The 27,297-nt window shown below is 44.5% G+C and overlaps 2 protein-coding genes across 2 annotated transcripts in view; both read left to right on the forward strand.

The window, feature by feature from the left end:
• Positions 1–463: 463 nt before the first annotated feature.
• On the forward strand, positions 464–8,907 carry LOC112257067 (RDS/peripherin-like protein xRDS35). Its single transcript, XM_042326269.1, has 6 exons — positions 464–1,293; positions 6,274–6,516; positions 6,806–6,993; positions 7,242–7,488; positions 7,664–7,825; positions 8,185–8,907. Exons 1-6 carry the CDS (start codon positions 1,144–1,146, stop codon positions 8,245–8,247), a joined length of 1,053 nt encoding a protein of 350 aa, XP_042182203.1. The 5' UTR covers positions 464–1,143; the 3' UTR covers positions 8,248–8,907.
• A 4,253-nt stretch (positions 8,908–13,160) lies between these two features.
• LOC121846929 (girdin-like) overlaps positions 13,161–27,297 on the forward strand; it is a 35,205-nt gene continuing 21,068 nt past the window's right edge. The window contains 14 exon segments of the mRNA XM_042325950.1: positions 13,161–13,392; positions 18,695–18,843; positions 18,947–19,055; positions 19,764–19,833; positions 19,936–19,994; positions 20,164–20,253; positions 20,385–20,525; positions 20,749–20,897; positions 21,169–21,250; positions 21,350–21,508; positions 23,665–23,811; positions 23,980–24,172; positions 24,333–24,463; positions 24,668–24,739. Of these exon segments, the coding sequence (XP_042181884.1) occupies positions 13,333–13,392; positions 18,695–18,843; positions 18,947–19,055; positions 19,764–19,833; positions 19,936–19,994; positions 20,164–20,253; positions 20,385–20,525; positions 20,749–20,897; positions 21,169–21,250; positions 21,350–21,508; positions 23,665–23,811; positions 23,980–24,172; positions 24,333–24,463; positions 24,668–24,739 (1,611 nt within the window). The 5' untranslated portion in view covers positions 13,161–13,332.

Consider the following 27,297-nt stretch of genomic DNA (forward strand, 5'->3'; position numbering starts at 1 on the left):
ACAAAGGTTAAAATCCAGAACTTGTGACATGATTGTCCAAAACACAGGGCTCTACATTAATGCTATGCTGTCCATCCTAATGAACTATCTTAGCTAAAACTGTATAAAGCTGCTGCCCCCAAGGCTTTTGATGTTGTAGATCAATAAAATGACTAATTCTAAGATGTATGGTTTCTTGATTTGTCTTTCTCCCAAACATTACCCACTTCCTGTGGTAAGCGATCACTCTCCCCCTCCCCCAGTCCCTCAGCCTGTAAGCTTTATCCATCTCTCTCTATCTGCATGTATAAACTATAGCCCTGGCCCTCTCCGTCCTGTCTCAACTCTCTGTGAGTATACCTGTCATAACTGTCAAATCCAACCTGTTGGCCCAGTGCAGGTTTGCTGATCAGACACTGGCCTGCTTTCCCATTGGTGCTCCTGTCCTAATAGGATCCCAGGGACTATGATTGGGGGATTACCATAACCATACTGTACCCTCGACATTGGCCAGTCCGTGTTCTCCACCATGGGCACAGCAGGAATTTAGGGGTGCACCTTGACCACACCAGAGGGGTTCCATCCTAAACAAACTGGGGTTGTCATTGTCAGTAATTGTGTGAAACGAAGGGTCACTGTTGTGGTGCAACCATAACCTGATGATTTAGAGGATCATAGTTTTGCTGTCAAAAGAGGACGTGAATTGTCAAATATCTATTAGATTCATTATTTTCTTGGCCTTCAGTTTTTGTCTCACTCATTTATTTGGATTACTTCAGAGATGTTTTATATTTTCCTTTCTACGTGAAAGCTTTGGATTATCGTCCCCAACCTGAACTTGTCCTTCACCATCAGACGGATCTTCCTTATTATTTCAACCCACAGGAACAACTTACAAGAGATCAACCTGATAATAACTCACCAACGCACCCTGGAAAGGCCAAGCCCTACCTGTCTGTCTAATACAACAACCTTTGCATAACCTACTCCTATGAATCGCAGTAGTCCACCTTTTTTCCCCAGAACTTTCCTTCTTTGAACCTACCGATATTCTTTCCCCCATCCTTCACCGTTATCTCTCTCTACTTGATTATCCCAACATCTCCTCCCTCCGTCCTCTTCTTTTTCTCTCTCTCTCTTCCTTTGTCTCTGTTGGTTGTTGCCATGGCACTGCTGAAGCTGCAGTTCCCCCTGCAGAGGCGTGTGCGTCTGGCCCAGAGTCTGTGGCTGCTGTCCTGGCTGGCCGTACTGGCTGGGGCCTTCACCTTCTCCCTGGGAGTGTACCTCAAGACTGAGCTGCTCCGCAGGGCAGAGGTACTGGCGAACACTATAACACACACATGCCTGATCACACATGGCAAATTACACACACACAAACCTTATGTATTTCATACGACACACACGTTTCTGGCACTTGGAAATCACACAGCACACACAACTGTCCGTCTATCTGTGTCACTACTGTTCCTATCGTCTGTCCTGGCTGGTTCAATTAAACACGCTGCTGTGTTTTCCATGTGTCTCTCAGTGTGGCGTCTGTTTCACACACCTTCGCCTATCAAAGCTTTATTCACACAGCACAGAACAACATTGGGCTGGCATGATGCAGTTGGCTTGAATCTGGACAAGCTTTGTGTGTGGCTGTGTGTATGTGGGGGTAGAGGAGCTTATTGGTGTGTGGCTGTGTATATGTGGGGGGTAGAGGTACTTATTGGTGTGTGTATGTGGGGGGTAGAGGTGCTTATAGGTGTGTGGCTGTGTATATGTGGGGGTAGAGGTGCTTATTGGTGTGTGGCTGTGTATATGTGGGGGTAGAAGTGCTTATAGGTGTGTGGCTGTCGTCTGTATGTATGTGGGGGGTAGAGATGCTTATTGGTGTGTGGCTGTGTGTATGTAGGGGTAGAGATGCTTATAGGTGTGTGGCTGTGTGTATGTGGGGGTAGATGAGCTTATTGGTGTGTGGCTGTGTGTATGTGGGGGTAGAGGTGCTTATAGGTGTGTGGCTGTGTGTATGTGGGGGGTAGAGGAGCTTATAGGTGTGTGGCTGTGTGTATGTGGGGGGTAGAGGTGCTTATAGATGTGTTGCTGTGTGTATGTGGGGGTAGAGGTGCTTATAGGTGTGTGTCTGTATGTATGTATGTGGGGGTAGAGGGGCTTATAGGTGTGTGTCTGTATGTATGTGGGGGTAGAGGTGCTTATAGGTGTGTGGCTGTGTGTATGTGGGGGTAGAGGAGCTTATAGGTGTGTGGCTGTGTGTATGTGGGGGTAGAGGGGCTTATAGGTGTGTGGCTGTGTGTATGTGGGGGTAGAGGGCTTATAGGTGTGTGGCTGTGTGTATGTGGGGGTAGAGGTGCTTATAGGTGTGTGGCTGTGTGTATGTGGGGGGTAGAGGAGCTTATAGGTGTGTGGCTGTGTGTATGTGGGGGTAGAGGTGCTTATAGATGTGTTGCTGTGTGTATGTGGGGGTAGAGGTGCTTATAGGTGTGTGTCTGTATGTATGTGCGGGGTAGAGGGCTTATAGGTGTGTGTCTGTATGTATGTGGGGGTAGAGGGGCTTAGGTGTGTGTCTGTATGTATGGTGCTTATATGTGTGTGGCTGTATGTATGTGGGGGTAGAGGTGCTTATAGATGTGTGGCTGTGTGTATGTGGGGGGGGTAGAGGGGCTTATAGGTGTGTGGCTGTGTGTATGTGGGGGGAGGGGCTTAGAGGTGCTTATAGGTGTGTGGCTGTATGTATGTGGGGGGTAGAGGGGCTTATAGGTGTGTGGCTGTGTATGTGGGGGTAGAGGGGCTTATAGGTGTGTGGCTGTGTGTATGTATGGGGGGTAGAGGGCTTATAGGTGTGTGGCTGTGTGTATGTGGGGGTAGAGGGGCTTATAGGTGTGTGTCTGTATGTATGTGGGGGGAGGTGCTTATAGAGGGGCTTATATGTGTGTGGCTGTGTGTATGTGGGGGGTAGAGGTGCTTATAGGTGTGTGGCTGTGTGTATGTGGGGGTAGAGGTGCTTATAGGTGTGTGTCTGTATGTATGTGGGGGTAGAGGGGCTGTATGTATGTGGGGGTAGAGGTGCTTATAGGTGTGTGTCTGTATGTAGGGGGGTAGAGGTGCTTATAGGTGTGTGTCTGTATGTATGTGGGGGGTAGAGGTGCTTATAGGTGTGTGTCTGTATGTATGTGGGGGGTAGAGAGGGGCTTATAGGTGTGTGTCTGTATGTATGTGGGGGGTAGAGGTGCTTATAGGTGTGTGTCTGTATGTATGTGGGGGGTAGAGGGGCTTATAGGTGTGTGGCTGTATGTATGTGGTGGGTAGAGGGGCTTATAGGTGTGTGTCTGTATGTATGTGGTGGGTAGAGGGGCTTATAGGTGTGTGTCTGTATGTATGTGGGGGGGGAGGTGCTTAGGGTGCTTATAGGTGTGTGTCTGTATGTATGTGGGGGTAGAGGTGCTTATAGGTGTGTGTCTGTATGTATGTGGGGGTAGAGGTGCTTATAGGTGTGTGTCTGTGTGTATGTGGGGATGAGGTGCTTATAGGTGTGTGGCTGTGTGTATGTGGGGGTAGAGGTGCTTATAGGTGTGTGTCTGTATGTATGTGGGGGTAGAGGGGCTTATAGGTGTGTGTCTGTATGTATGTGGGGGTAGAGGGCTTATAGGTGTGTCTGTATGTATGGGGGGTAGTGCTTATAGGTGTGTGTCTGTATGTATGTGGGGGGCAGAGGGGCTTATAGGTGTGTGTCTGTAGAGGGGGGTAGAGGTTATAGGTGTGTGTCTGTATGTATGTGGGGGGTAGAGGTGCTTATAGGTGTGTGTCTGTATGTATGTGGGGGGTAGAGGGGCTTATAGGTGTGTGGCTGTATGTATGTGGTGGGTAGAGGGGCTTATAGGTGTGTGTCTGTATGTATGTGGTGGGTAGAGGGGCTTATAGGTGTGTGTCTGTATGTATGTGGGGGGTAGAGGTGCTTATAGGTGTGTGTCTGTATGTATGTGGGGGGTAGAGGTGCTTATAGGTGTGTGGCTGTATGTATGTGGTGGGTAGAGGGGCTTATAGGTGTGTGTCTGTATGTATGTGGGGGTAGAGGTGCTTATAGGTGTGTGTCTGTATGTATGTGGGGGTAGAGGTGCTTAGGTGTGTGTCTGTAGGTGCTTATAGGTGTGTGGCTGTATGTATGTGGTGGGTAGAGGGGCTTATAGGTGTGTGGCTGTGTGTATGTGGGGGGTAGAGGGGCTGCTTATAGGTGTGTGTCTGTATGTATGTGGTGGGTAGAGGGGCTTATAGGTGTGTGTCTGTATGTATGTGGTGGGTAGAGGGGCTTATAGGTGTGTGTCTGTATGTATGTGGGGGGTAGAGGTGCTTATAGGTGTGTGTCTGTATGTATGTGGGGGTAGAGGTGCTTATAGGTGTGTGTCTGTATGTATGTGGGGGGTAGAGGGGCTTATAGGTGTGTGGCTGTGTGTATGTGGGGGGTGTGTGTCTGTAGTAGGGTGCTTATAGGTGTGTGTCTGTATGTATGTGGGGGTAGAGGGGCTTATAGGTGTGTGTCTGTATGTATGTGGTGGGTAGAGGGGCTTATAGGTGTGTGGCTGTATGTATGTGGGGGTAGAGGTGCTTATAGGTGTGTGTCTGTATGTATGTGGGGGGGGGGTAGAGGGGCTTATAGGTGTGTGTCTGTATGTATGTGGGGGTAGAGGGCTTATAGGTGTGTGTCTGTATGTATGTGGTGGGTAGAGGGGCTTATAGGTGTGTGTCTGTATGTATGTGGGGGTAGAGAGGTGCTTATAGGTGTGTGTCTGTATGTATGTGTGTGTGTGTCTGTATGTATGTGGGGGGTAGAGGGCTTATAGGTGTGTGGCTGTATGTATGTGGGGGTAGAGGTGCTTATAGGTGTGTGTCTGTATGTATGTGGGGGTAGAGGTGCTTATAGGTGTGTGTCTGTATGTATGTGGGGGTAGAGGGGCTTATAGGTGTGTGTCTGTATGTATGTGGGGGTAGAGGGGCTTATAGGTGTGTGTCTGTATGTATGTGGGGGTAGAGGGGCTTATAGGTGTGTGGCTGTATGTATGTGGGGGTAGAGGGGCTTATAGGTGTGTGGCTGTATGTATGTGGGGGTAGAGGGGCTTATAGGTGTGTGGCTGTATGTATGTGGTGGGTAGAGGGGGTGTGTGTCTTATAGGTGTGTGTCTGTATGTATGTGGGGGTAGAGGGGCTTATAGGTGTGTGGCTGTATGTATGTGGGGGTAGAGGGGCTTATAGGTGTGTGGCTGTATGTATGTGGGGGGGTAGAGGGGCTTATAGGTGTGTGTCTGTATGTATGTGGGGGTAGAGGGGCTTATAGGTGTGTGTCTGTATGTATGTGGGGGGGTAGAGGGGCTTATAGGTGTGTGGCTGTATGTATGTGGGGGTAGAGGTGCTTATAGGTGTGTGTCTGTGTGTATGTGGTGGGTAGAGGGGCTTATAGGTGTGTGTCTGTATGTATGTGGGGGGTATGTAGAGGGGCTTATAGGTGTGTGTCTGTATGTATGTGGGGGTAGAGGGGCTTATAGGTGTGTGGCTGTATGTATGTGGGGGGTAGAGGTGCTTATAGGTGTGTGGCTGTATGTATGTGGTGGGTAGAGGTGCTTATAGGTGTGTGTCTGTGTGTATGTGGTGGGTAGAGGGGCTTATAGGTGTGTGTCTGTGTGTATGTGGCTGTGTTCATCACTCATACTATGTATGGATTATAAGAATGGAGGGAGGCGGAGGGGTCGCTCGAAGATTCACACTGACATATTGGAGGCCGTAACGCATCATCCAGATATGTAGGGTTTGTTGGTATATCTCCAATGAACCATTGATTAAGGGTGACCTCAATCTGGGGCCTATCAAAAAAGGAAAGTGTTTCCCAGTGCATCCTCCTAGCTTCAATACTCAATGATTTTCTATATGCAATGACCTGGATTTGACAAGTTGTTACACGTAACATGAATGTTACTGAAAAATAACAAGAACGTCAACAGTCCTAAACGCAATAACACCAATACAACAGAAAAAAACTGACAAAGGAAGTAGTTGGTTGCACTTTACATACAGTGGATATAGTGGAGCAATGGAAGTAGTTATGTAGGGTGCTGACTACCATTACTCATATTGCCTTACATGAACGTACATAAATTGAATCATCATGGAATGGAACATTCCAGAACAAATACTCTGATGCTTAGCGCTGTAATGTAACATATATAGATCATTTCAATGTAGTTTTATTACTGTGTTATAACTGGTATAGTAATGTGACTCCAGATTTGACCTTTGACCCTCCAGGTGATGGATAACACAGAGATCCACGTGGTGCCCAACATTTTGATGCTGGTGGGCTTGATAACCATCGGGATCAACCTGTTTGCTGGGCGGGTGTGTCAGGACTCCCTGGACTCTGCCCGGTTCCCCCCCTGGAAGCCCTTCCTGCTGCCCTGGTATGGCCTGGCCTGGATGGTGTGTGTCTGGTTGCTGTCTGCTGTGGTGCTCAGCTATGCCCTGCAGGGACACCTCGAGGAGTCCCTCAAGGTAAGAGCCTCTGGGCTGGGATGAAGAAGAATGAGACAGAATAACACTTAGACCCTATCTCAAGTAGTCTTTCTGTGATTCCCCACATCCTATCTCCTCGCCTGCGTCACATCTGTATTGGAGGACAAGGACAAGCCCCCCCCCACCCAGATCTTCTTCTCCAATTGTTTTGAGAAGAAGGCGAGGATATAGGAACTGAGGAATCCAGGAAAGATTAATTGAGAACAAGCCTTGGCTCCCATGAGTACTTCCTGATCTCTTTTATGACATAATCTCTGTCCAATCCCAGGTGGGCCTGAGGAACGGTATCCGGTTCTACCGGGACACAGATGTCCCGGGCCGCTGCTTCCAGAAGGAGACCATCGACAGGCTGCAAATGGAACTGCGTTGCTGCGGCAACACCAACTACAGGGACTGGTTCGAGGTGCAGTGGATCAGCAACAGATACCTGGACTTCACCTCAAAAGAAGTCAAAGAGTGAGAGAGAGGTGGATGGAGGGGGGAGGAGGAGAGGGAGTGAGAGAGAGGGGGTGGAGAGGAGAAGTGAAGTTTAGCCCACAAACCACCGTTCTCTGACTTGTCTGAGGTGATGATGACTCACATGAGATTTCTATACATCATGTCTCATAAATGTGTCATTCATCATTAAAGCCAGTGTCATTTATGTAAGGTAACATTTTACAATGGAAACACTCAATCAAACCGTTAACCTATCTCCTCTCCAGTCGTGTGCGTAGCAACGTGGACGGTCGTTACCTGATGGATGGAGTCCCCTTCAGCTGCTGTAACCCCGGCTCCCCTCGGCCCTGTCTCCAGAACCACCTGACTGACAACACTGCCCACTACAACTATGAGCACCAGAGTGAGGAGCTGAACCTGTACAACCGCGGCTGCAGACAGGCGCTGGTCGACTACTACATGGGCCTCATGAACACCATTGGCCCCGGGATACTGTCGGTCATCTCTTTGCAGGTATACACATGCACAAGCACAGACAAAATATGAACATTGACTCTTGCCCTGTAGTGTGGTGATGGTAGTTTTCAGTGGTGATTTTGTTACCATCAACCTCTGCCCCTGTGATAAGGTGGCTTTAGATATACATTTTGTAACCATGGCTTTGACCCCTGTGACATCATCTCCACAGATGTCAGTGTTGGTGAGTCTGCGGTACCTGCAGACGTCTCTGGACGGCGTGGACCCGGAGAACCCCGAAGCTGACAGTGAGGGCTACATCCTGGCAAAGGGGGTGAAAGAAACCATGATGGACGTCAAGAACACCATGTTCAAACTGCTCCAGTTCGGACAGGTAGTGTACTACAGTACCCACAATGCTATGTGAAACATACCAGGGGTGTGTTCAGGGATGTGGAACGCTCTAAACGTTTCAGATAGGAGAATGAATAGAGCTGACCTTTTAAAAATGCAAATACACTACAAATGTGCATTTCCTACTGTGCTAGACAATTCTCAGCAACAAAAGCGTTATTCAAATGAAGATCCTACATCTGTATATGTTCAACACAAAACATGTATATTTTAACCGTCTGTAAGAACACATCCTCCTGATCAGACCCTGGTTTAGCATGATGTACCACAGTACCCACAATGCCTTGTGTAATACATTTGAAGATAACCTAATGGTGTCCCGTCTCTTTATCAATACAGGTGGAAGCAGGTGATGAGGCAGAAGCAGGGGCGGACGGCGAGAAGGCAGCCACGTCCAGCTAGATGAAATATAATATATAACCATATATGGGTTTGAGACAGGGAGGGAGGCATCTTAGTTCTGTGACCTCATGGTGGTCTAGCCTGTGACCAGGCTAATGGTGGGCTAGCTAGAGCTCTGTGTTGGCTTTGACACATGCACTGAACTTTTTGTCTTGATTTATACTGCAACAATGTACGAGCACTAAAATACATAAGGAATCTTATCTTATCATGCTCTGCACAGACAAGACAAGATCTAACAATGCAGAGGGTTTTTAACCTGACAAAATTTGGAATGATAATCTTTGAGTCAAGAACAAAACATGAAAGTCAAGAAGACAGTGCAAGGCACCGAAGAACACACACATTCACAAAAGAATTCACACACACATTTGATAAATACTCAAAAAGAATACTCACATACTCGTACAGGAGTAAATGAAAACACACACACTTTGAAGTACACTAATGTTCTGATGATCTTCGATTCAGATCTGACTAAATCTAAAGCACACAGTTAACATAATAATACAAACACTCACCCTGTGTGAAGAAGGCCTACGGTCAATTGAATACTGAAATGGCTATAGAGTTTGTTAACGCACTGCTAAGTAACGTGTCAAGATGATGTGAAGTTGGCATCAGGCATTTAATATATTAAAGTTAGTTGCTTTTAATGGATTTGCGGAGTTGAGTCCATTTGTACTAGATAGACATACAACTGAGTTGGGTTATTTCAGTTCACCCAGAGGTATAGGAGGATGTGTGTGTAATGACAACGTGATGCTAGTGATACTGTAGGTCTGACAGTATGGAGCGGAGTGACTGTACAATGTAATCTGGGCTGCTAGGTATACTCTGACACATCTCATAACACCTTCGTAATCCAAATATAGCTAATCCGTAGGCTACTGTTACAGCAGTTCTCTGCACAGCAACAGGAACACTGAGAGAGATGGAGTAAAAACATACCTTTACAATGGACAGGGTTTGGAGAAAGGTCATGTCGAAGTGTGATCATGTAAAAAGTTGTCATTTACATTTTTCATTATGTTTTGACCAACAACCAACACATGTTGAGCGCATTATTAACGCAACGCACATACAACCAACACATGTTGAGCGCATTATTAACACAACGCACATACAACCAACACATGTTGAGCGCATTATTAACGCAACGCACATACAACCAACACATGTTGAGCGCATTATTAACACAACGCACATACAACCAACACATGTTGAGCGCATTATTAACGCAACGCACATACAACCAACACATGTTGAGCGCATTATTAACGCAACGCACATACAACCAACACATGTTGAGCGCATTATTAACGCAACGCACATACAACCAACACATGTTGAGCGCATTATTAACGCAACGCACATACAACCAACACATTTGTAACATTTTATTTGCTGTTTATTTTGTTCCTTTGTCAAATGGTTCATACACTGTGTTTTACGACAATGTTTACAACATGTCATCCTTTGATAAGTAGAACGTTCATAGATAGTAGCCTACCGACTTTTACACCAGATTTCCACCAGGGTTCGCCATTTCATTACACCTGAAAGTGCATCGAACCCCCATCCTATTGAATTGACCATTTCGAGGCCTACTACTGTACCCAAAATTGGTTACAGTATATCTTGATCAATCTTGAGGTATAGGCTACAAGCAGCTGAATAAGTGAATTGTAATAGAAACATTGTAACAAGCAAGATACCACAGAGTGCGCACAAAGTAGTCTTACATTTTCCCAACATCTAAATCCACCTACTCATTTGTCTTTGGGAGGCTTTGTTTTCTGGAAAAATACTCACTGGTAAAGGAGGTGACGACTATGCCGAGTGAGCGTTCCGGTGTGGCTTTGCAATGTGCTCACCACCAGACTAGTATTCTGCCAGCAGCACAAATTTACGTCACATTCGTATGGTAATGACGAAAGCTTAAAAAATAAACGCAGGCATTTTCTACCTGCCTCAGGTAAAGGGGGTGTAAAATACTCAGTAGGGTCTCTACTACTACTAACCAAATATGTATAGTTTTGGGAGGGGACTGTGTCATACATTAAAACAAACTAAAAACGGTTAGTGGAGACCAAATTGAGTATTTTCTACCCCACTTTAGCTGAGACGGATTGAAAAGATGTCTACAAGCCTATACGTATCCCATGCACAGTCTAATACAGTGTATTGCATTGTGAGCTATGGAGAGTGTGGAAAACAAAGTGTTGCTGAATATGTGCGACACAGTTCCCCTGAAAAACAAACCATTTGGTTAGTAAAGACCCTACTGAGTATTTCCCACCCCAGTTTATGAGACAGGTAGTACAGCTTCTCTCTACAACCCAATAAGTATCCTATGTACAGTGTATTGTACGCAAGTGAATGGAGTGGGTAAGCTGGAGTAAGGAGTCATCAGCACGCTATATTAAACCTGTTGCCCAGCATAATAGACCAATTGAAGTTTTGCAGACTTATTGAGTAATTCCAATAACATACAGTGAATTCGGAAAGTATTAAGACCCCTTAACTTTTTCCACATTTTGTTACCTTACAGCCTTATTCTATAATTGATTCAATTGCCCCCCCCCTCCATCAATCTAAACACAATATCCCATAATGACAAAGGTTTAGAAATGTTTGCTAATTTATTTAAAAAAGTGAAACTGAAATATCACATTTACATATGTATTCGGACCCTTTACTCAGTACTTTGTTGAAGCACCTTTTGCAGCGATGACAGCCTCGAGTCTTCTTGGGTATGACGCTACAAGTCTTCTTGGGTATGACGTTACAAGTCTTCTTGGGTATGACGCTACAAGTCTTCTTGGGTATGATGCTACAAGTCTTCTTGGGTATGACGCTACAAGTCTTCTTGGGTATGACGCTACAAGTCTTCTAGGGTATGACGTTACAAGTCTTCTTGGGTATGACGCTACAAGTCTTCTAGGGTATGACGTTACAAGTCTTCTTGGGTATGACGCTACAAGTCTTCTTGGGTATGACGTCTTCTTGGGTACAAGTCTTCTTGGGTATGACGTTACAAGTCTTCTTGGGTATGATGCTACAAGTCTTCTTGGGTATGACAAGTCTTCTTGGGTATGACGTTACAAGTCTTCTTGGGTATGACGTTACAAGTCTTCTAGGGTATGACGTTACAAGTCTTCTTGGGTATGACGCTACAAGTCTTCTTGGGTATGACGTTACAAGTCTTCTTGGGTATGACGCTACAAGTCTTCTTGGGTATGACGTTACAAGTCTTCTTGGGTATGACGTTACAAGTCTTCTTGTGTATGATGCTACAAGTCTTCTTGGGTATGATGCTACAAGTCTTCTTGGGTATGACACTACAAGTCTTCTTGGGTATGACGTTACAAGTCTTCTTGGGTATGACGCTACAAGTCTTCTAGGGTATGACGTTACAAGTCTTCTTGGGTATGATGCTACAAGCTTGGTACACCTGTATTGGGGAGGTTCTCCCATTCCTCTCTGCAGATCCTCTCAAGCTCTGTCAGGTTGGATGGGGAGCATTGCTGCACAGCTTATTCAGGTCTCTCCAGAGAAGTTCAATCTGATTCAAGTACGGGCTGGGTCACTCAAGGAGACTCATTCAGAGACTTGTCTTGGCTGTGTGCTTACGGTCGTTTTCCTGTTGGAAGGTTAACCTTCACCTCAGTCTGAGGTCCTAAGTGCTCTGGAGCAGGTTTTCATCAAGGATCTCTCTGTACTTTGCTCCGTTCATCTTTGCCTCGATCCTGACTAGTCTCTGCCACTGTAAAACATCCCCACCTCATGATGCTGCCACCACCATGCTTCACCGTAGGGATGGTGCCAGGTTTCATCCAGATGTGATGCTCGGCATTCAGGAAAATAGTTCAATCTTGGTTTCATAAGACCAGAGAATCTTGTTTCTCATGGTCTGAGAGTCCTTTAGGTGCCTTTTGGCAAACTCCAAGCAGGCTGTCATGTGCCTTTTACGGAGGAGTGGCTTCAGTCTGGCCACTCTACCATAACGGCCTGATTGGTGGAGTGCTGTAGAGATGATTGTCCTTCTGGAAGGTTCTCCCATCTCCACAGAGGAATTCTAGAACTCTGTCAGTGACCATTTTTTTTTCTTCGTTTTTGGTCACCTCCCTGACCAAGGCCCTTCTCCCCCGATTGCTCAGTTTGTCTGGGCGGCCAGCTCTAGAAAGAGCCTTGGTGGTTCCAAACTTCTTCAATTTAAGAATGATGGAGGCCACTGTGTTATTGGGGACCTTCAATGCTGCAGACATTTTTTGGTACCTTTCCCCAGATCTGTGCCTCGACACAATCCTGTCTCGGACCTCTACGGACAATTCCTTCGACCTCATGGCTTGGTTTTTGCACTGACAATCACTGTCAACAGTGGGACCTTATATAGACAGGTGTGTGCCTTTACAAATCATGTCCATTCAATTGAATTCACCACAGGTGGATTCCAATCAAGTTGTAGAAACATCTCAAGGATGATCAATGGAAACAGGATGCACCTGAGCTTAATTTTGAGTCTGAATACTTATGTATTCTGTTTTAGCTTCGTCATTATGGGGTATTGTGTGTAGATTGCTGATGATTTTTTTGGGGGATCCATTTTAGAATAAGGCTGTAAAGTAACAAAATGTTGAAAAAGTCAACCTACACATACCACTATTTGTGTAAACTTTCAAAATAAATTCTGTCATAAAAAATCCAATCTAAAAAATGGGAATATGTCAAATGATCAATATTCTTTTTCAAAGGTGGTTGCAGTGCTGTGAAAAACAGTTCTACGGCACTAGATATTCCCAAAGTTTAGCATGTCTTTGCAGGGTGACTCTTATTTTTTAAAATAAATCTGCGATCATGCCAGTTTTAATGTCCTGCTGCTAGGAGAACAGTCATCACCACCAGCACTAACTGAAAAGGTGAAATAGAGGAAGAAAGAGGAGAACAGTGGAACAGAAATGTCAAACCACTTGATTTAACGCAAGATGGATTCTCTTTTTCACTCTTTAGTAAAATTGCTTTAATATAGGATATATTTTATTTATATTTTTATAGAAGTTTGTAAATTCTTTATGCGACACCATGGACTCTAACATAATGGCATTTCTAGAAGAATTCATGGAAAGTGCGTTGGTGACTTGGGTATGTTTGAAAGCTTATTTAAATCACTTTAAGATTCTACAGTAGTAGGCCTAGATATACATGATGATGAATAGTCTTTAATAAAACATGCTTTTATGGAGTATCAACACATTAAAATCCTGTACATAAACAACCTGTAAATAAGATTTTTTTCTCACATGAGATCATGCCATTTTATGAATCATTTATTGCTCTTTATTTACAGGAGTTATAACAAACATGATTGAGTTGAACTTGAATCAGATGCAAATGCTTGTCAAAACGTTTGTCACATGAAAAGGACAGCAAACAACACTTAGTACTCTAACTTCTCCTTTTCACAGCTTCCTATACCCTGGCTCTTAGAATGTCTCGTGTTGTTTTTCCTTATAGCTGCCACTTCCTATACCCTGGCTCTTAGAATGTCTCTTGTTGTTTTTCCTTATAGAGGTCACTTCCTGTACCCTGGCTCTTAGAATGTCTCTTGTTGTTTTTCCTTATAGCTGTCACTTCCTATACCCTGGCTCTTAGAATGTCTCGTGTTGTTTTTCCTTATAGCTGTCACTTCCTATACCCTGGCTCTTAGAATGTCTCGTGTTGTTTTTCCTTATAGCTGTCACTTGCTATACCCTGGCTCTTAGAATGTCTCGTGTTGTTTTTTATAGCTGTCACTTATAGGCTCTTAGTCACTTCCTATACCCTGGCTCTTAGAATGTCTCGTGTTGTTTTTCCTAATAGCTGTCACTTCCTATACCCTGGCTCTTAGAATGTCTCGTGTTGTTTTTCCTTATAGCTGTCACTTCCTATACCCTGGCCTTAGAATGTATCTGGCTCTTAGAATGTCTCTTGTTGTTTTTCCTTATAGAGGTCACTTCCTATACCCTGGCTCTTAGAATGTCTCGTGTTGTTTTTCCTTATAGCTGTCACTTCCTATACCCTGGCTCTTAGAATGTATCGTGTTGTTTTTCCTTATAGCTGCCACTTCCTATACCCTGGCTCTTAGAATGTCTCTTGTTGTTTTTCCTTATAGAGGTCACTTCCTATACCCTGGCTCTTAGAATGTCTCTTGTTGTTTTTCCTTATAGAGGTCACTTCCTGTACCCTGGCTCTTAGAATGTCTCTTGTTGTTTTTCCTTATAGAGGTCACTTCCTGTACCCTGGCTCTTAGAATGTCTCTTGTTGTTTTTCCTTATAGAGGTCAGTTCCTATACCCTGGCTCTTAGAATGTCTCTTGTTGTTTTTCCTTATAGAGGTCACTTCCTATACCCTGGCTCTTAGAATGTCTCTTGTTGTTTTTCCTTATAGAGGTCACTTCCTATACCCTGGCTCTTATAATGTCTCGTGTTGTTTTTCCTTATAGAGGTCACTTCCTATACCCTGGCTCTTAGAATGTCTCTTGTTGTTTTTCCTTATAGAGGTCACTTCCTATACCCTGGCTCTTAGAATGTCTCTTGTTGTTTTTCCTTATAGAGGTCACTTCCTGTACCCTGGCTCTTAGAATGTCTCTTGTTGTTTTTCCTTATAGAGGTCAGTTCCTATACCCTGGCTCTTAGAATGTCTCTTGTTGTTTTTCCTTATAGAGGTCACTTCCTATACCCTGGCTCTTAGAATGTCTCTTGTTGTTTTTCCTTATAGAGGTCACTTCCTATACCCTGGCTCTTAGAATGTCTCGTGTTGTTTTTCCTTATAGAGGTCACTTCCTATACCCTGGCTCTTAGAATGTCTCTTGTTGTTTTTCCTTATAGAGGTCACTTCCTATACCCTGGCTCTTAGAATGTCTCTTGTTGTTTTTCCTTATAGCTGTCACTTCCTATACCCTGGCTCTGAGAATGTCTCGTGTTGTTTTTCCTTATAGAGGTCACTTCCTATACCCTGGCTCTGAGAATGTCTCGTGTTGTTTTTCCTTATAGAGGTCACTTCCTATACCCTGGCTCTGAGAATGTCTCGTGTTGTTTTTCCTTATAGAGGTCACTTCCTATACCCTGGCTCTTAGAATGTCTCGTGTTGTTTTTCCTTATAGCTGTCACTTCCTATACCCTGGCTCTTAGAATGTATCGTGTTGTTTTTCCTTATAGCTGCCACTTCCTATACCCTGGCTCTTAGAATGTCTCTTGTTGTTTTTCCTTATAGAGGTCACTTCCTATACCCTGGCTCTTAGAATGTCTCGTGTTGTTTTTCCTTATAGCTGTCACTTCCTATACCCTGGCTCTTAGAATGTATCGTGTTGTTTTTCCTTATAGCTGCCACTTCCTATACCATGGCTCTTAGAATGTCTCTTGTTGTTTTTCCTTATAGAGGTCACTTCCTATACCCTGGCTCTTAGAATGTCTCTTGTTGTTTTTCCTTATAGAGGTAACTTCCTGTACCCTGGCTCTTAGAATGTCTCTTGTTGTTTTTCCTTATAGAGGTCACTTCCTGTACCCTGGCTCTTAGAATGTCTCTTGTTGTTTTTCCTTATAGAGGTCAGTTCCTATACCCTGGCTCTTAGAATGTCTCTTGTTGTTTTTCCTTATAGAGGTCACTTCCTATACCCTGGCTCTTAGAATGTCTCTTGTTGTTTTTCCTTATAGAGGTCACTTCCTATACCCTGGCTCTTATAATGTCTCGTGTTGTTTTTCCTTATAGAGGTCACTTCCTATACCCTGGCTCTTAGAATGTCTCTTGTTGTTTTTCCTTATAGAGGTCACTTCCTATACCCTGGCTCTTAGAATGTCTCTTGTTGTTTTTCCTTATAGAGGTCACTTCCTGTACCCTGGCTCTTAGAATGTCTCTTGTTGTTTTTCCTTATAGAGGTCAGTTCCTATACCCTGGCTCTTAGAATGTCTCTTGTTGTTTTTCCTTATAGAGGTCACTTCCTGTACCCTGGCTCTTAGAATGTCTCTTGTTGTTTTTCCTTATAGAGGTCACTTCCTATACCCTGGCTCTTAGAATGTCTCGTGTTGTTTTTCCTTATAGAGGTCACTTCCTATACCCTGGCTCTTAGAATGTCTCTTGTTGTTTTTCCTTATAGAGGTCACTTCCTATACCCTGGCTCTTAGAATGTCTCTTGTTGTTTTTCCTTATAGCTGTCACTTCCTATACCCTGGCTCTGAGAATGTCTCGTGTTGTTTTTCCTTATAGAGGTCACTTCCTATACCCTGGCTCTGAGAATGTCTCGTGTTGTTTTTCCTTATAGAGGTCACTTCCTATACCCTGGCTCTGAGAATGTCTCGTGTTGTTTTTCCTTATAGAGGTCACTTCCTATACCCTGGCTCTGAGAATGTCTCGTGTTGTTTTTCCTTATAGAGATCACTTCCTATACCCTGGCTCTTAGAATGTCTCTTGTTGTTTTTCCTTATAGCTGTCACTTCCTATACCCTGGCTCTTAGAATGTATCGTGTTGTTTTTCCTTATAGCTGTCACTTCCTATACCCTGGCTCTGAGAATGTCTCGTGTTGTTTTTCCTTATAGCTGTCACTTCCTATACCCTGGCTCTGAGAATGTCTCGTGTTGTTTTTCCTTATAGCTGTCACTTCCTATACCCTGGCTCTTAGAATGTATCTTGTTGTTTTTCCTTATAGAGGTCACTTCCTATACCCTGGCTCTTAGAATGTCTCTTGTTGTTTTTCCTTATAGAGGTCACTTCCTATACCCTGGCTCTGAGAATGTATCTTGTTGTTTTTCCTTATAGCTGTCACTTCCTATACCCTGGCTCTTAGAATGTATCTTGTTGTTTTTCCTTATAGAGGTCACTTCCTATACCCTGGCTCTTAGAATGTCTCTTGTTGTTTTTCCTTATAGCTGTCACTTCCTATACCCTGGCTCTTAGAATGTATCTTGTTGTTTTTCCTTATAGCCTGTCACTTCCTATACCCTGGCTCTTAGAATGTCTCGTGTTGTTTTTCCTTATACCTGTCACTTCCTATACCCTGGCTCTTAGAATGTCTCGTGTTGTTTTTCCTTATACCTGTCACTTCCTATACCCTGGCTCTTAGAATGTCTCGTGTTGTTTTTCCTTATAGCTGTCACTTCCTATACCCTGGCTCTTAGAATGTCTCGTGTTGTTTTTCCTTATAGCTGTCACTTCCTATACCCTGGCTCTTAGAATGTCTCGTGTTGTTTTTCCTTATAGCTGTCACTTCCTATACCCTGGCTCTTAGAATGTCTCGTGTTGTTTTTCCTTATAGCTGTCACTTCCTATACCCTGGCTCTTAGAATGTCTCTTGTTGTTTTTCCTTATAGCTGTCACTTCCTATACCCTGGCTCTTAGAATGTCTCTTGTTGTTTTTCCTTATAGCTGTCACTTCCTATACCCTGGCTTTTAGAATGTCTCGTGTTGTTTTTCCTTATAGCTGTCACTTCCTATACCCTGGCTCTTAGAATGTCTCGTGTTGTTTTTCCTTATAGAGGTCACTTCCTATACCCTGGCTCTTAGAATGTCTCGTGTTGTTTTTCCTTATACCTGTCACTTCCTATACCCTGGCTCTTAGAATGTCTCGTGTTGTTTTTCCTTATAGAGGTCACTTCCTATACCCTGGCTCTTAGAATGTCTCTTGTTGTTTTTCCTTACAGCTGTCACTTCCTATACCCTGGCTCTTAGAATGTCTCTTGTTGTTTTTCCTTATAGAGATCACTTCCTATACCCTGGCTCTTAGAATGTCTCGTGTTGTTTTTCCTTATAGCTGTCACTTCCTATACCCTGGCTCTTAGAATGTCTCGTGTTGTTTTTCCTTATAGCTGTCACTTCCTATACCCTGGCTCTTAGAATGTCTCGTGTTGTTTTTCCTTATAGCTGTCACTTCCTATACCCTGGCTCTTAGAATGTCTCTTGTTGTTTTTCCTTATAGCTGTCACTTCCTATACCCTGGCTTTTAGAATGTCTCGTGTTGTTTTTCCTTATAGCTGTCACTTCCTATACCCTGGCTCTTAGAATGTCTCTTGTTGTTTTTCCTTATAGAGGTCACTTCCTATTCCCTTTCCTGTTTTTTTCCCCAGTAAAATATGAGCATCTCTGCTTTCATTGATCTACACCACAGATTCTAGATAACAGTTTTCTATATTAGCAGCGAAACCCCCTTATTTATTTTATTTAACCTTTATTTAACTAGGCAAGTCAGTTAAGATCAAATTCTTATTTATAATGATGGCCTAGCCCAGCCATACCCTAATCCGTCATGGTTCACATTGAAAGGTAATTTAAGATTGAGCCAATGTATGCAGCGTTTACCGTGAATGCAGTATCCGCGATTGCGGGAACATTGGCTTTAATTGTCAATCGCGCTATAAAGAGGATCTTCAGCTCCACGGATTGAATTGAGCTCCTAATAGGATCCATGTCCCTCAGGTACAGCTCTTTGATGGTGTAGTGGACAGGGAGGACAACGTCATGCTCTACAACCAGTACATGGACGTGGACTACAAGTCCCAGAATTCCCATGACCGCTACCTGAGGCTGACCAATGGGATCTTTCTCAACGAGGTCATGAGGATCATGTAAGTTCACACCTTTGCAGAGGCATCAAATGTTATGGCTAAATGAATGTGTATTCAATTAAATACATTTTATTTTTACTGTCTGTCTGTCTGTCATTCCCAGAGATCCCAACCCGAAGCTGGAGCATTTGTACCGCAGTGGAAGAGACGACCAGATTCTCAGAGTCCAGAACTTCTCCATCCTCAACCGACACCTCAGGGCCTTCTACCAGGTATTGTTATTTGTTTCGTGTTTGATACACAATCATGTCTTAGACAGAGCAATTTACTGTACAAGGTCCAGACTTAAGCCTAGGGAGACATCCAGTCAAATCTCTCTGAGAAATTAACTTAAGTCTGATACAATGCATTAAACACACAAAAACATGAGTCTTCGCTGTTTTAGTTCCTGCTTTTTTAAGTCATTCAAACCCTCTGAACAGTTGATCATCATGGGAGGGACACCAGTGAGTTTCAAGGAATATTCAGGGAATATTCATAAATCCTTTGGATACAATTTATTGACAGGACTGTTTGTCATGACAAGAATTTTGTCATGTCTGGTGGTCCTAATATGTAATTTTATTTCTTGTGGTTTCACTTTTTGCTTTGTGTTGTGGAACCTTAAAACACCATCAGCACATGGTCACTCTGCAGCCTCATTTCTCTCTACCAGGGCTTGTGTCTGATTAGCAAATATAGCCATTGTACTACATAGAACAGACGTGAACAAGTAGCCCTACTTTCCCCACTAACGTCGTCTGTGTTTTGTATTTTAATCTGAACTGGCCAACAGGATGCAGTGGAATATTTTGTCATTTCAATGTTGATTGAGTATTGCAATGTTGCAAACTGCAATGTGGTTAGGGAAATTACAATCAATCAATATTTGTATCCCTTCAAGCTCTCTCTTTGCTCAAACCCTGTCATTCTGTCTATAGGAAGACCTACAGCAGCTGATTCTGATGCCTCTTCCAAACACTGCCATTTTGGGGCAAGACCCCCTAACAGGTAAAAAGAGCCTGTTAAAAGAACAGTATCTCTGATTGGCCTTCTATGTTGTCTATGAGAGTGTGATGGGAACAAGATAGTCATAAGAGCTGTAACTTGCAGAGGCAGCAGTGGAGGAGTTGAGGAGATTACTACTGCTTTTACTGGGATGTGCGATACAGGTGATGTCTCTCTCTCTCTCTCTCTCTCACACACACACACACACACACACACACACACACACACACACACACACACACACACACACACACACACACACACACACACACACACACACACACACTACAATTGTAACTTTACCAATCTGACTGACTACTCATTGTTGGTCAGCAACAGTGTGAGAGGAAGGAAACATTCATACAGCAAATCCAGTCGCTGGACATCGAGACTCAAACTTCCATTGCCAACTGTATCCAGGAGGTCGGTTCAGTTCCCTACTCATCTACCCATATCCACCATTAACGTTCACCACAAGTTTGCCATTTTGTCCCGGAATGCTAAGTCAAATACCGTTATTACCATAGAGAGGTAAGAAACTGTTGCTCCTGCAGGTGACCCAGGACCCCAGAGTGGTGCTGCCTCTGCAATGGGTGGAGCTGGGAGGGCTGGAGGAGGTGGAGCTACAGGTGCTGTTTGGCTCCATGGCCAGACAGATCCAAGGCCTGCTGGCACAGAGAGACACACACCTGGAGGTACACACACATACTCACAAATAATGTCCAGAACAACAGAAGAGGAATTTAATTACAAACCAGGCCTTTCAGCCATTCAGCCTCTTATAGGAGAGTGTATTCCCAGTTAAAGCGTCACTGTGTCAAACTCGATTTAAAAGGCTCTAAGGGTTTCTTACACTAACAGATTCACACAGAACCTGGTCCTGATTTTATCACCTACCTGTCACCCCCCCAACCTCAGAGGATAGCAGAGTTGTGTTGGACAAGCGAGGTCCAGCAGGTTGAGTCTCTCATGGCGCTCCCAGGTGGTCATACTGAGGAGCTGCCCCAGAGTCTGGCTGTCCAGCTAGCAGACAGCAGGGCCAAACTACGATTCCTCAAACAAGAACTGTAAGACGTGTGTGTGTGTGTGTGTGTGTGTATGCTTGTGTGTGAGACGGTCATGTCCTTGTGTGCATCAAAAATGTTTTAAGTTGGAGGAAGACATTTCTTTGAGATATGTCTGGTAACTGTTAGAACTATGTCGTCCATTTCTAGGGAAGACAAAGGCAAGTTTGTGTGTGTGTGTTAAAGGTTTTAAATTGGAAGAGGACTATTTTGTAATAGATGTATGTGGTTTAGTAGCACAATACTATCGAAATAATGACATCTGTTTCTATAGGGAAGACAAAGGAGATCAACTATTGGATTACAAGCAGGAAGTTCAAACTATGGAGGAGCAGTTGAAGAAACTTCAGAAAGAGGTAAGATTTTCTGTAGCAGCACTACCAGTGACTGTACCGGAACTTTACACTACTTTTGTCCTCCTCTGAACTCACCTCCATCTTGTGTGTGTTGGGCAGAACCGCAGTCTTCAAGGTGAGGTGCGGGGAATGCGTGCGTTGCGTGACGAGCTGGACTGTCTTCGTGACCGTGCAGGCAGAGCTGAGCAGCTGCAGACAGAACTACAGAGCTGCACTCATAGACTACGCAGCCTGGAAGTCACTCGCACACAACTGAAGGTATCCCCTACACCACCAATACACTGCACACTGTTTAGTACACAGAGACGCTACCGAAGGTATCGGCACCTATACACTACACACTGTTTAGTACACAGAGACACTACTGAAGGTATCTCCACCAATACACTACACACTGTTTAGTACACAGAGACACTACTGAAGGTATCTCCACCAATACACTACACACTGTTTAGTACACAGAGACACTACTGAAGGTATCTCCACCAATACACTACACACTGTTTAGTACACAGAGACACTACTGAAGGTATCTCCACCAATACACTACACACTGTTTAGTACACAGAGACACTACTGAAGGTATCTCCACCAATACACTACACACTGTTTAGTACACAGAGACACTACTGAAGGTATCTCCACCAATACACTACACACTGTTTAGTACACAGAGACACTACTGAAGGTATCTCCACCAATACACTACACACTGTTTAGTACACAGAGACACTACTGAAGGTATCTCCACCAATACACTACACACTGTTTAGTACACAGAGACACAACCGAAGGCATCTCCACCAATACACTACACACTGTTTAGTACACAGAGACACTACCGAAGGTATCGGCACCTATACACTACACACTGTTCAGTACACAGAGACACTACCGAAGTATCGGCACCTATACACTACACACTGTTTAGTACACAGAGACACAACTGAAGGTATATCCACCAATACACTGCACACTGTTTAGTACACAGAGACACTACCGAAGGCATCTCCACCAATACACTACACACTGTTTAGTACACAGAGGCACTTATTTCACTCCACGCATCAACCACAGTTTGAGGAGCTGTCTGACAGGTGATATTCCTGTTAGAGGAGCATGCTCTCACTGTCTGACAGGTGATATTCCTGTTTGAGGAGCATGCTTTCACTGTCTGACAGGTGATATTCCTGTTTGAGGAGCATGCTCTCACTGTCTGACAGGTGATATTCCTGTTTGAGGAGCATGCTCTCACTGTCTGACAGGTGATATTCCTGTTTGAGGAGCATGCTCTCACTGTCTGACAGGTGATATTCCTGTTTGAGGAGCATGCTCTCACTGTCTGACAGGTGATATTCCTGTTTGAGGAGCATGCTCTCACTGTCTGACAGGTGATATTCCTGTTTGAGGAGCATGCTCTCGCTTCCCGACAGGTGATATTCCTGTTTGAGGAACATGCTCTCGCTGCCCGACAGGTGATATTCCTGTTTGAGGAGCATGCTCTCGCTGCCCGACAGGTGATATTCCTGTTAGAGGAGCATGCTCTCGCTGCCCGACAGATGATATTCCTGTTAGAGGAGCATGCTCTCACTGTCTGACAGGTGATATTCCTGTTTGAGGAGCATGCTCTCGCTGCCCGACAGATGATATTCCTGTTAGAGGAGCATGCTCTCGCTGCCCGACAGATGATATTCCTGTTAGAGGAGCATGCTCTCGCTGCCCGACAGATGATATTCCTGTTAGAGGAGCATGCTCTCGCTGCCCGACAGGTGATATTCCTGTTTGAGGAGCATGTTCTCGCTTCCCGACAGGTGATATTCCTGTTTGAGGAGCATACTCTCGCTTCCCATCAGGTGATATTCCTGTTTGAGGAGCATGCTCTCGCTGCCCGACAGGTGATATTCCTGTTTGAGGAGCATGCTCTCGCTTCCCGACAGGTGATATTCCTGTTAGAGGAGCATGCTCTCGCTGCCCGACAGGTGATGGAGCGCTTATGGAGCGCTGAGTACCAGGCCGTTAGGACCTGACGGAGGGAAAATAGAGCCCTGAGTACCAGGCCATTAGGACCTGATGGAGGGACAATAGAGCCCGGAATACCAGGCCATTAGGACCTGATGGAGCGCTGAGTACCAGGCTGTTAGGACCTGATGTTCCCCTCTCTACAATATGTCTCTCTCTCTGTCTCTATCCCTTGTCTTTCTTTGTGTCTCTGTCTTTGTCTCTCTCTCTGTCTCTGTTCCTGTCTCTGTCTCTATCCCCTGTCCCTGTCTCTGTCTCCATGCCCGTCTCTCTCTGTGTCTCTGTCCTTGTCTCTCTCTGTCTCCATCCCCTGTCTTTCTTTGTGTCTCTGTCCTTGTGTCTCTCTGTCTCTCTCTGTGTCTCTGTCCCCTGTCCCTGTGTGGAACCCCCTGTAGGAGCAGCAGCAGCTGTGTGTGGTGCTGCAGGAGACCCGAGTCCTGCTGGAGGAGCAGCTGGCAGACACACGGCAACGCTGCTCCAGCCTACGGGAGCTGGAGAGGGACAATCTGCTGCTGCGACAGAGACTCATAGACCTGGAAGGGGTAGGTAATGGTGGTAATGTGTATGTGGTAATGTGTGTGTGTGTGTTAACCAAACATGGTTGTGAATCACAAGTAAGGAATTTGGCATCTGCTGGTTGGGCTCACATAGACATTTCCCTCATTTGCTGGTGTGTGTGTGTGTGTGTGTGTGTGTGTGTGTGTGTGTAGGAGCAGGACACTGAGAGGCAGAGGGTCGATGAGCTGTTAGAGATGAACATGGGCCTGGAGGCGGAGCTTAGACATGTGCTTAGACACAACAACAACAATACAGGCACGATGACAGCGGCTCGACATTTCCACCAATCAGAGGTGGAGTCTGACGAGGAGGCTGGGCTAAGAGAGGAGCTAAGAGAAGATATTGGTCAGTCAGTCTGCCTGTCTGTTGTGTCTTTTCAGTTAAATTGTTTGATTATTGTCAACTACCCCTCCTCTCTAATTCAAATTCAAATAAACTTTAATGGCATGAATGGGTACCACTGTTGCCAAAGCAATGCAATTATATATCTCTCCCCCCTTGTCAGATCTGAAGCCTCTGAGTGTGGAGGTGGGTGAGGCGTCGTCACTGAGACTTCTGGGAGCTGAAAATGAGAATGCCGAGCTGAGGAGACGTCTGGAGGACCTGCAGTCTGAACAGGAGGTCAGGGGTCAGAGGGTAAGTGTCAATCAATCAATAAAAATAGAATGAGTCTAGAGTAAACCTCCAGAGAGCAGGCAAAGGCAACAGTAGCAAGGAAAATTAACCTTGAGAAGAATGAGACGCTACACAGGGAACCTTTTGGCTTGCCAAGTACATGTATTAGTGTTCAGGCTAAGGGTACTGCTATTGGAGGATCCAACTGTCTGCTATATTTTGCAGCAAGCTGATTTGCCGGAGGTGAGGGAGGAGCTGGCCTGTCTGGAGGCAGAACATCAGAATACACTAAGAGAGGTGAGCTGATGTGACCGACTAGGTTTGGACAAGTCTGTGTTAAACCTCTGAGCTAAAGCCTAGGAGGCAAACAAATTCTTCAGGTCTAAGAGAACGTTACTCATCACGGGGGTGTGGTTCACTAAACCGTTATACTGACATGTATCTAGATGTGACCTCACTGTGTTGTCTGACATGTACCTAGATGTGACCTGATCTCACTGTGTTGTCTGACATGTATCTAGTTTCAACCTCACTGTGTTGTCTGACATGTATCTAGATGTGACCTCACTGTGTTGTCTGACATGTATCTAGTTGTGACCTCACTGTGTTGTCTGACATGTATCTAGTTTCAACCTCACTGTGTCATCTGACATGTATCTAGTTTCAACCTCACTGTGTTGTCTGACATGTATCTAGATGTGACCTCACTGTGTTGTCTGACATGTATCTAGATGTGGCCTCACTGTGTCGTCTGACATGTATCTAGATGTGACCTCACTGTGTCGTCTGACATGTATCTAGATGTGACCTCACTGTGTCGTCTGACATGTATCTACATGTGACCTCACTGTGTTGTCTGACATGTATCTAGTTTCAATCTCACTGTGTTGTCTTTGACTGGTATATAGATGTGACCTCACTGTGTTGTCTGACATGTATCTAGATGTGACCTGATCTCACTGTGTTGTCTGACATGTATCTAGATGTGACCTGATCTCACTGTGTTGTCTGACATGTATCTAGATGTGACCTGATCTCACTGTGTCGTCTGACATGTATCTAGTTTCAACCTCACTGTGTCGTCTGACATGTATCTAGTTTCAACCTCACTGTGTCATCTGACATGTATCTAGATGTGACCTCACTGTGTCGTCTGACATGTATCTAGATGTGACCTCACTGTGGTCTGACATGTATCTAGTTTCAACCTCACTGTGTTGTCTGACATGTATCTAGTTTCAACCTCACTGTGTCGTCTGACATGTATCTAGATGTGACCTCACTGTGTTATCTGACATGTATCTAGATGTGACCTCACTGTGTTGTCTGACATGTATCTAGATGTGACCTCACTGTGTTGTCTGACATGTATCTAGATGTGACCTCACTGTGTTGTCTGACATGTATCTTGATGTGACATCACTGTGTCATCTGACATGTATCTAGATGTGACATCACTGTGTCATCTGACATGTATCTAGATGTGACATCACTGTGTCATCTGACATGTATCTAGATGTGACCTCACTGTGTCATCTGACATGTATCTAGATGTGACCTCACTGTGTTGTCTGACATGTATCTTGATGTGACCTCACTGTGTCATCTGACATGTATCTAGATGTGACATCACTGTGTCATCTGACATGTATCTAGATGTGACATCACTGTGTCATCTGACATGTATCTAGATGTGACCTCACTGTGTCATCTGACATGTATCTAGATGTGACCTCACTGTGTTGTCTGACATGTATCTTGATGTGACCTCACTGTGCTGTCTGACATGTATCTAGATGTGACCTCACTGTGTTGTCTGACATGTATCTAGATGTGACCTCACTGTGTCGTCTGACATGTATCTAGATGTAACCTCACTGTGTCGTCTGACATGTATCTAGTTTCAACCTCACTGTGTCATCTGACATGTATCTAGTTTCAACCTCACTGTGTCGTCTGACATGTATCTAGATGTGACCTCACTGTGGTCTGACATGTATCTAGTTTCAACCTCACTGTGTTGTCTGACATGTATCTAGTTTCAACCTCACTGTGTCGTCTGACATGTATCTAGATGTGACCTCACTGTGTTATCTGACATGTATCTAGATGTGACCTCACTGTGTTGTCTGACATGTATCTAGATGTGACCTCACTGTGTTGTCTGACATGTATCTAGATGTGACCTCACTGTGTTGTCTGACATGTATCTTGATGTGACATCACTGTGTCATCTGACATGTATCTAGATGTGACATCACTGTGTCATCTGACATGTATCTAGATGTGACATCACTGTGTCATCTGACATGTATCTAGATGTGACCTCACTGTGTCATCTGACATGTATCTAGATGTGACCTCACTGTGTTGTCTGACATGTATCTTGATGTGACCTCACTGTGTCATCTGACATGTATCTAAATGTGACATCACTGTGTCATCTGACATGTATCTAGATGTGACATCACTGTGTCATCTGACATGTATCTAGATGTGACCTCACTGTGTCATCTGACATGTATCTAGATGTGACCTCACTGTGTTGTCTGACATGTATCTTGATGTGACCTCACTGTGTTGTCTGACATGTATCTAGATGTGACCTCACTGTGTTGTCTGACATGTATCTAGATGTGACCTCACTGTGTCGTCTGACATGTATCTAGATGTAACCTCACTGTGTCGTCTGACATGTATCTAGTTTCAACCTCACTGTGTCATCTGACATGTATCTAGTTTCAACCTCACTGTGTCGTCTGACATGTATCTAGTTTCAACCTCACTGTGTCGTCTGACATGTATCTAGTTTCAACCTCACTGTGTCATCTGACATGTATCTAGTTTCAACCTCA

Source organism: Oncorhynchus tshawytscha, linkage group LG08 (genome assembly GCF_018296145.1).
Source record: "Oncorhynchus tshawytscha isolate Ot180627B linkage group LG08, Otsh_v2.0, whole genome shotgun sequence".
Classification (NCBI taxonomy): Eukaryota; Metazoa; Chordata; class Actinopteri; order Salmoniformes; family Salmonidae; genus Oncorhynchus; species Oncorhynchus tshawytscha.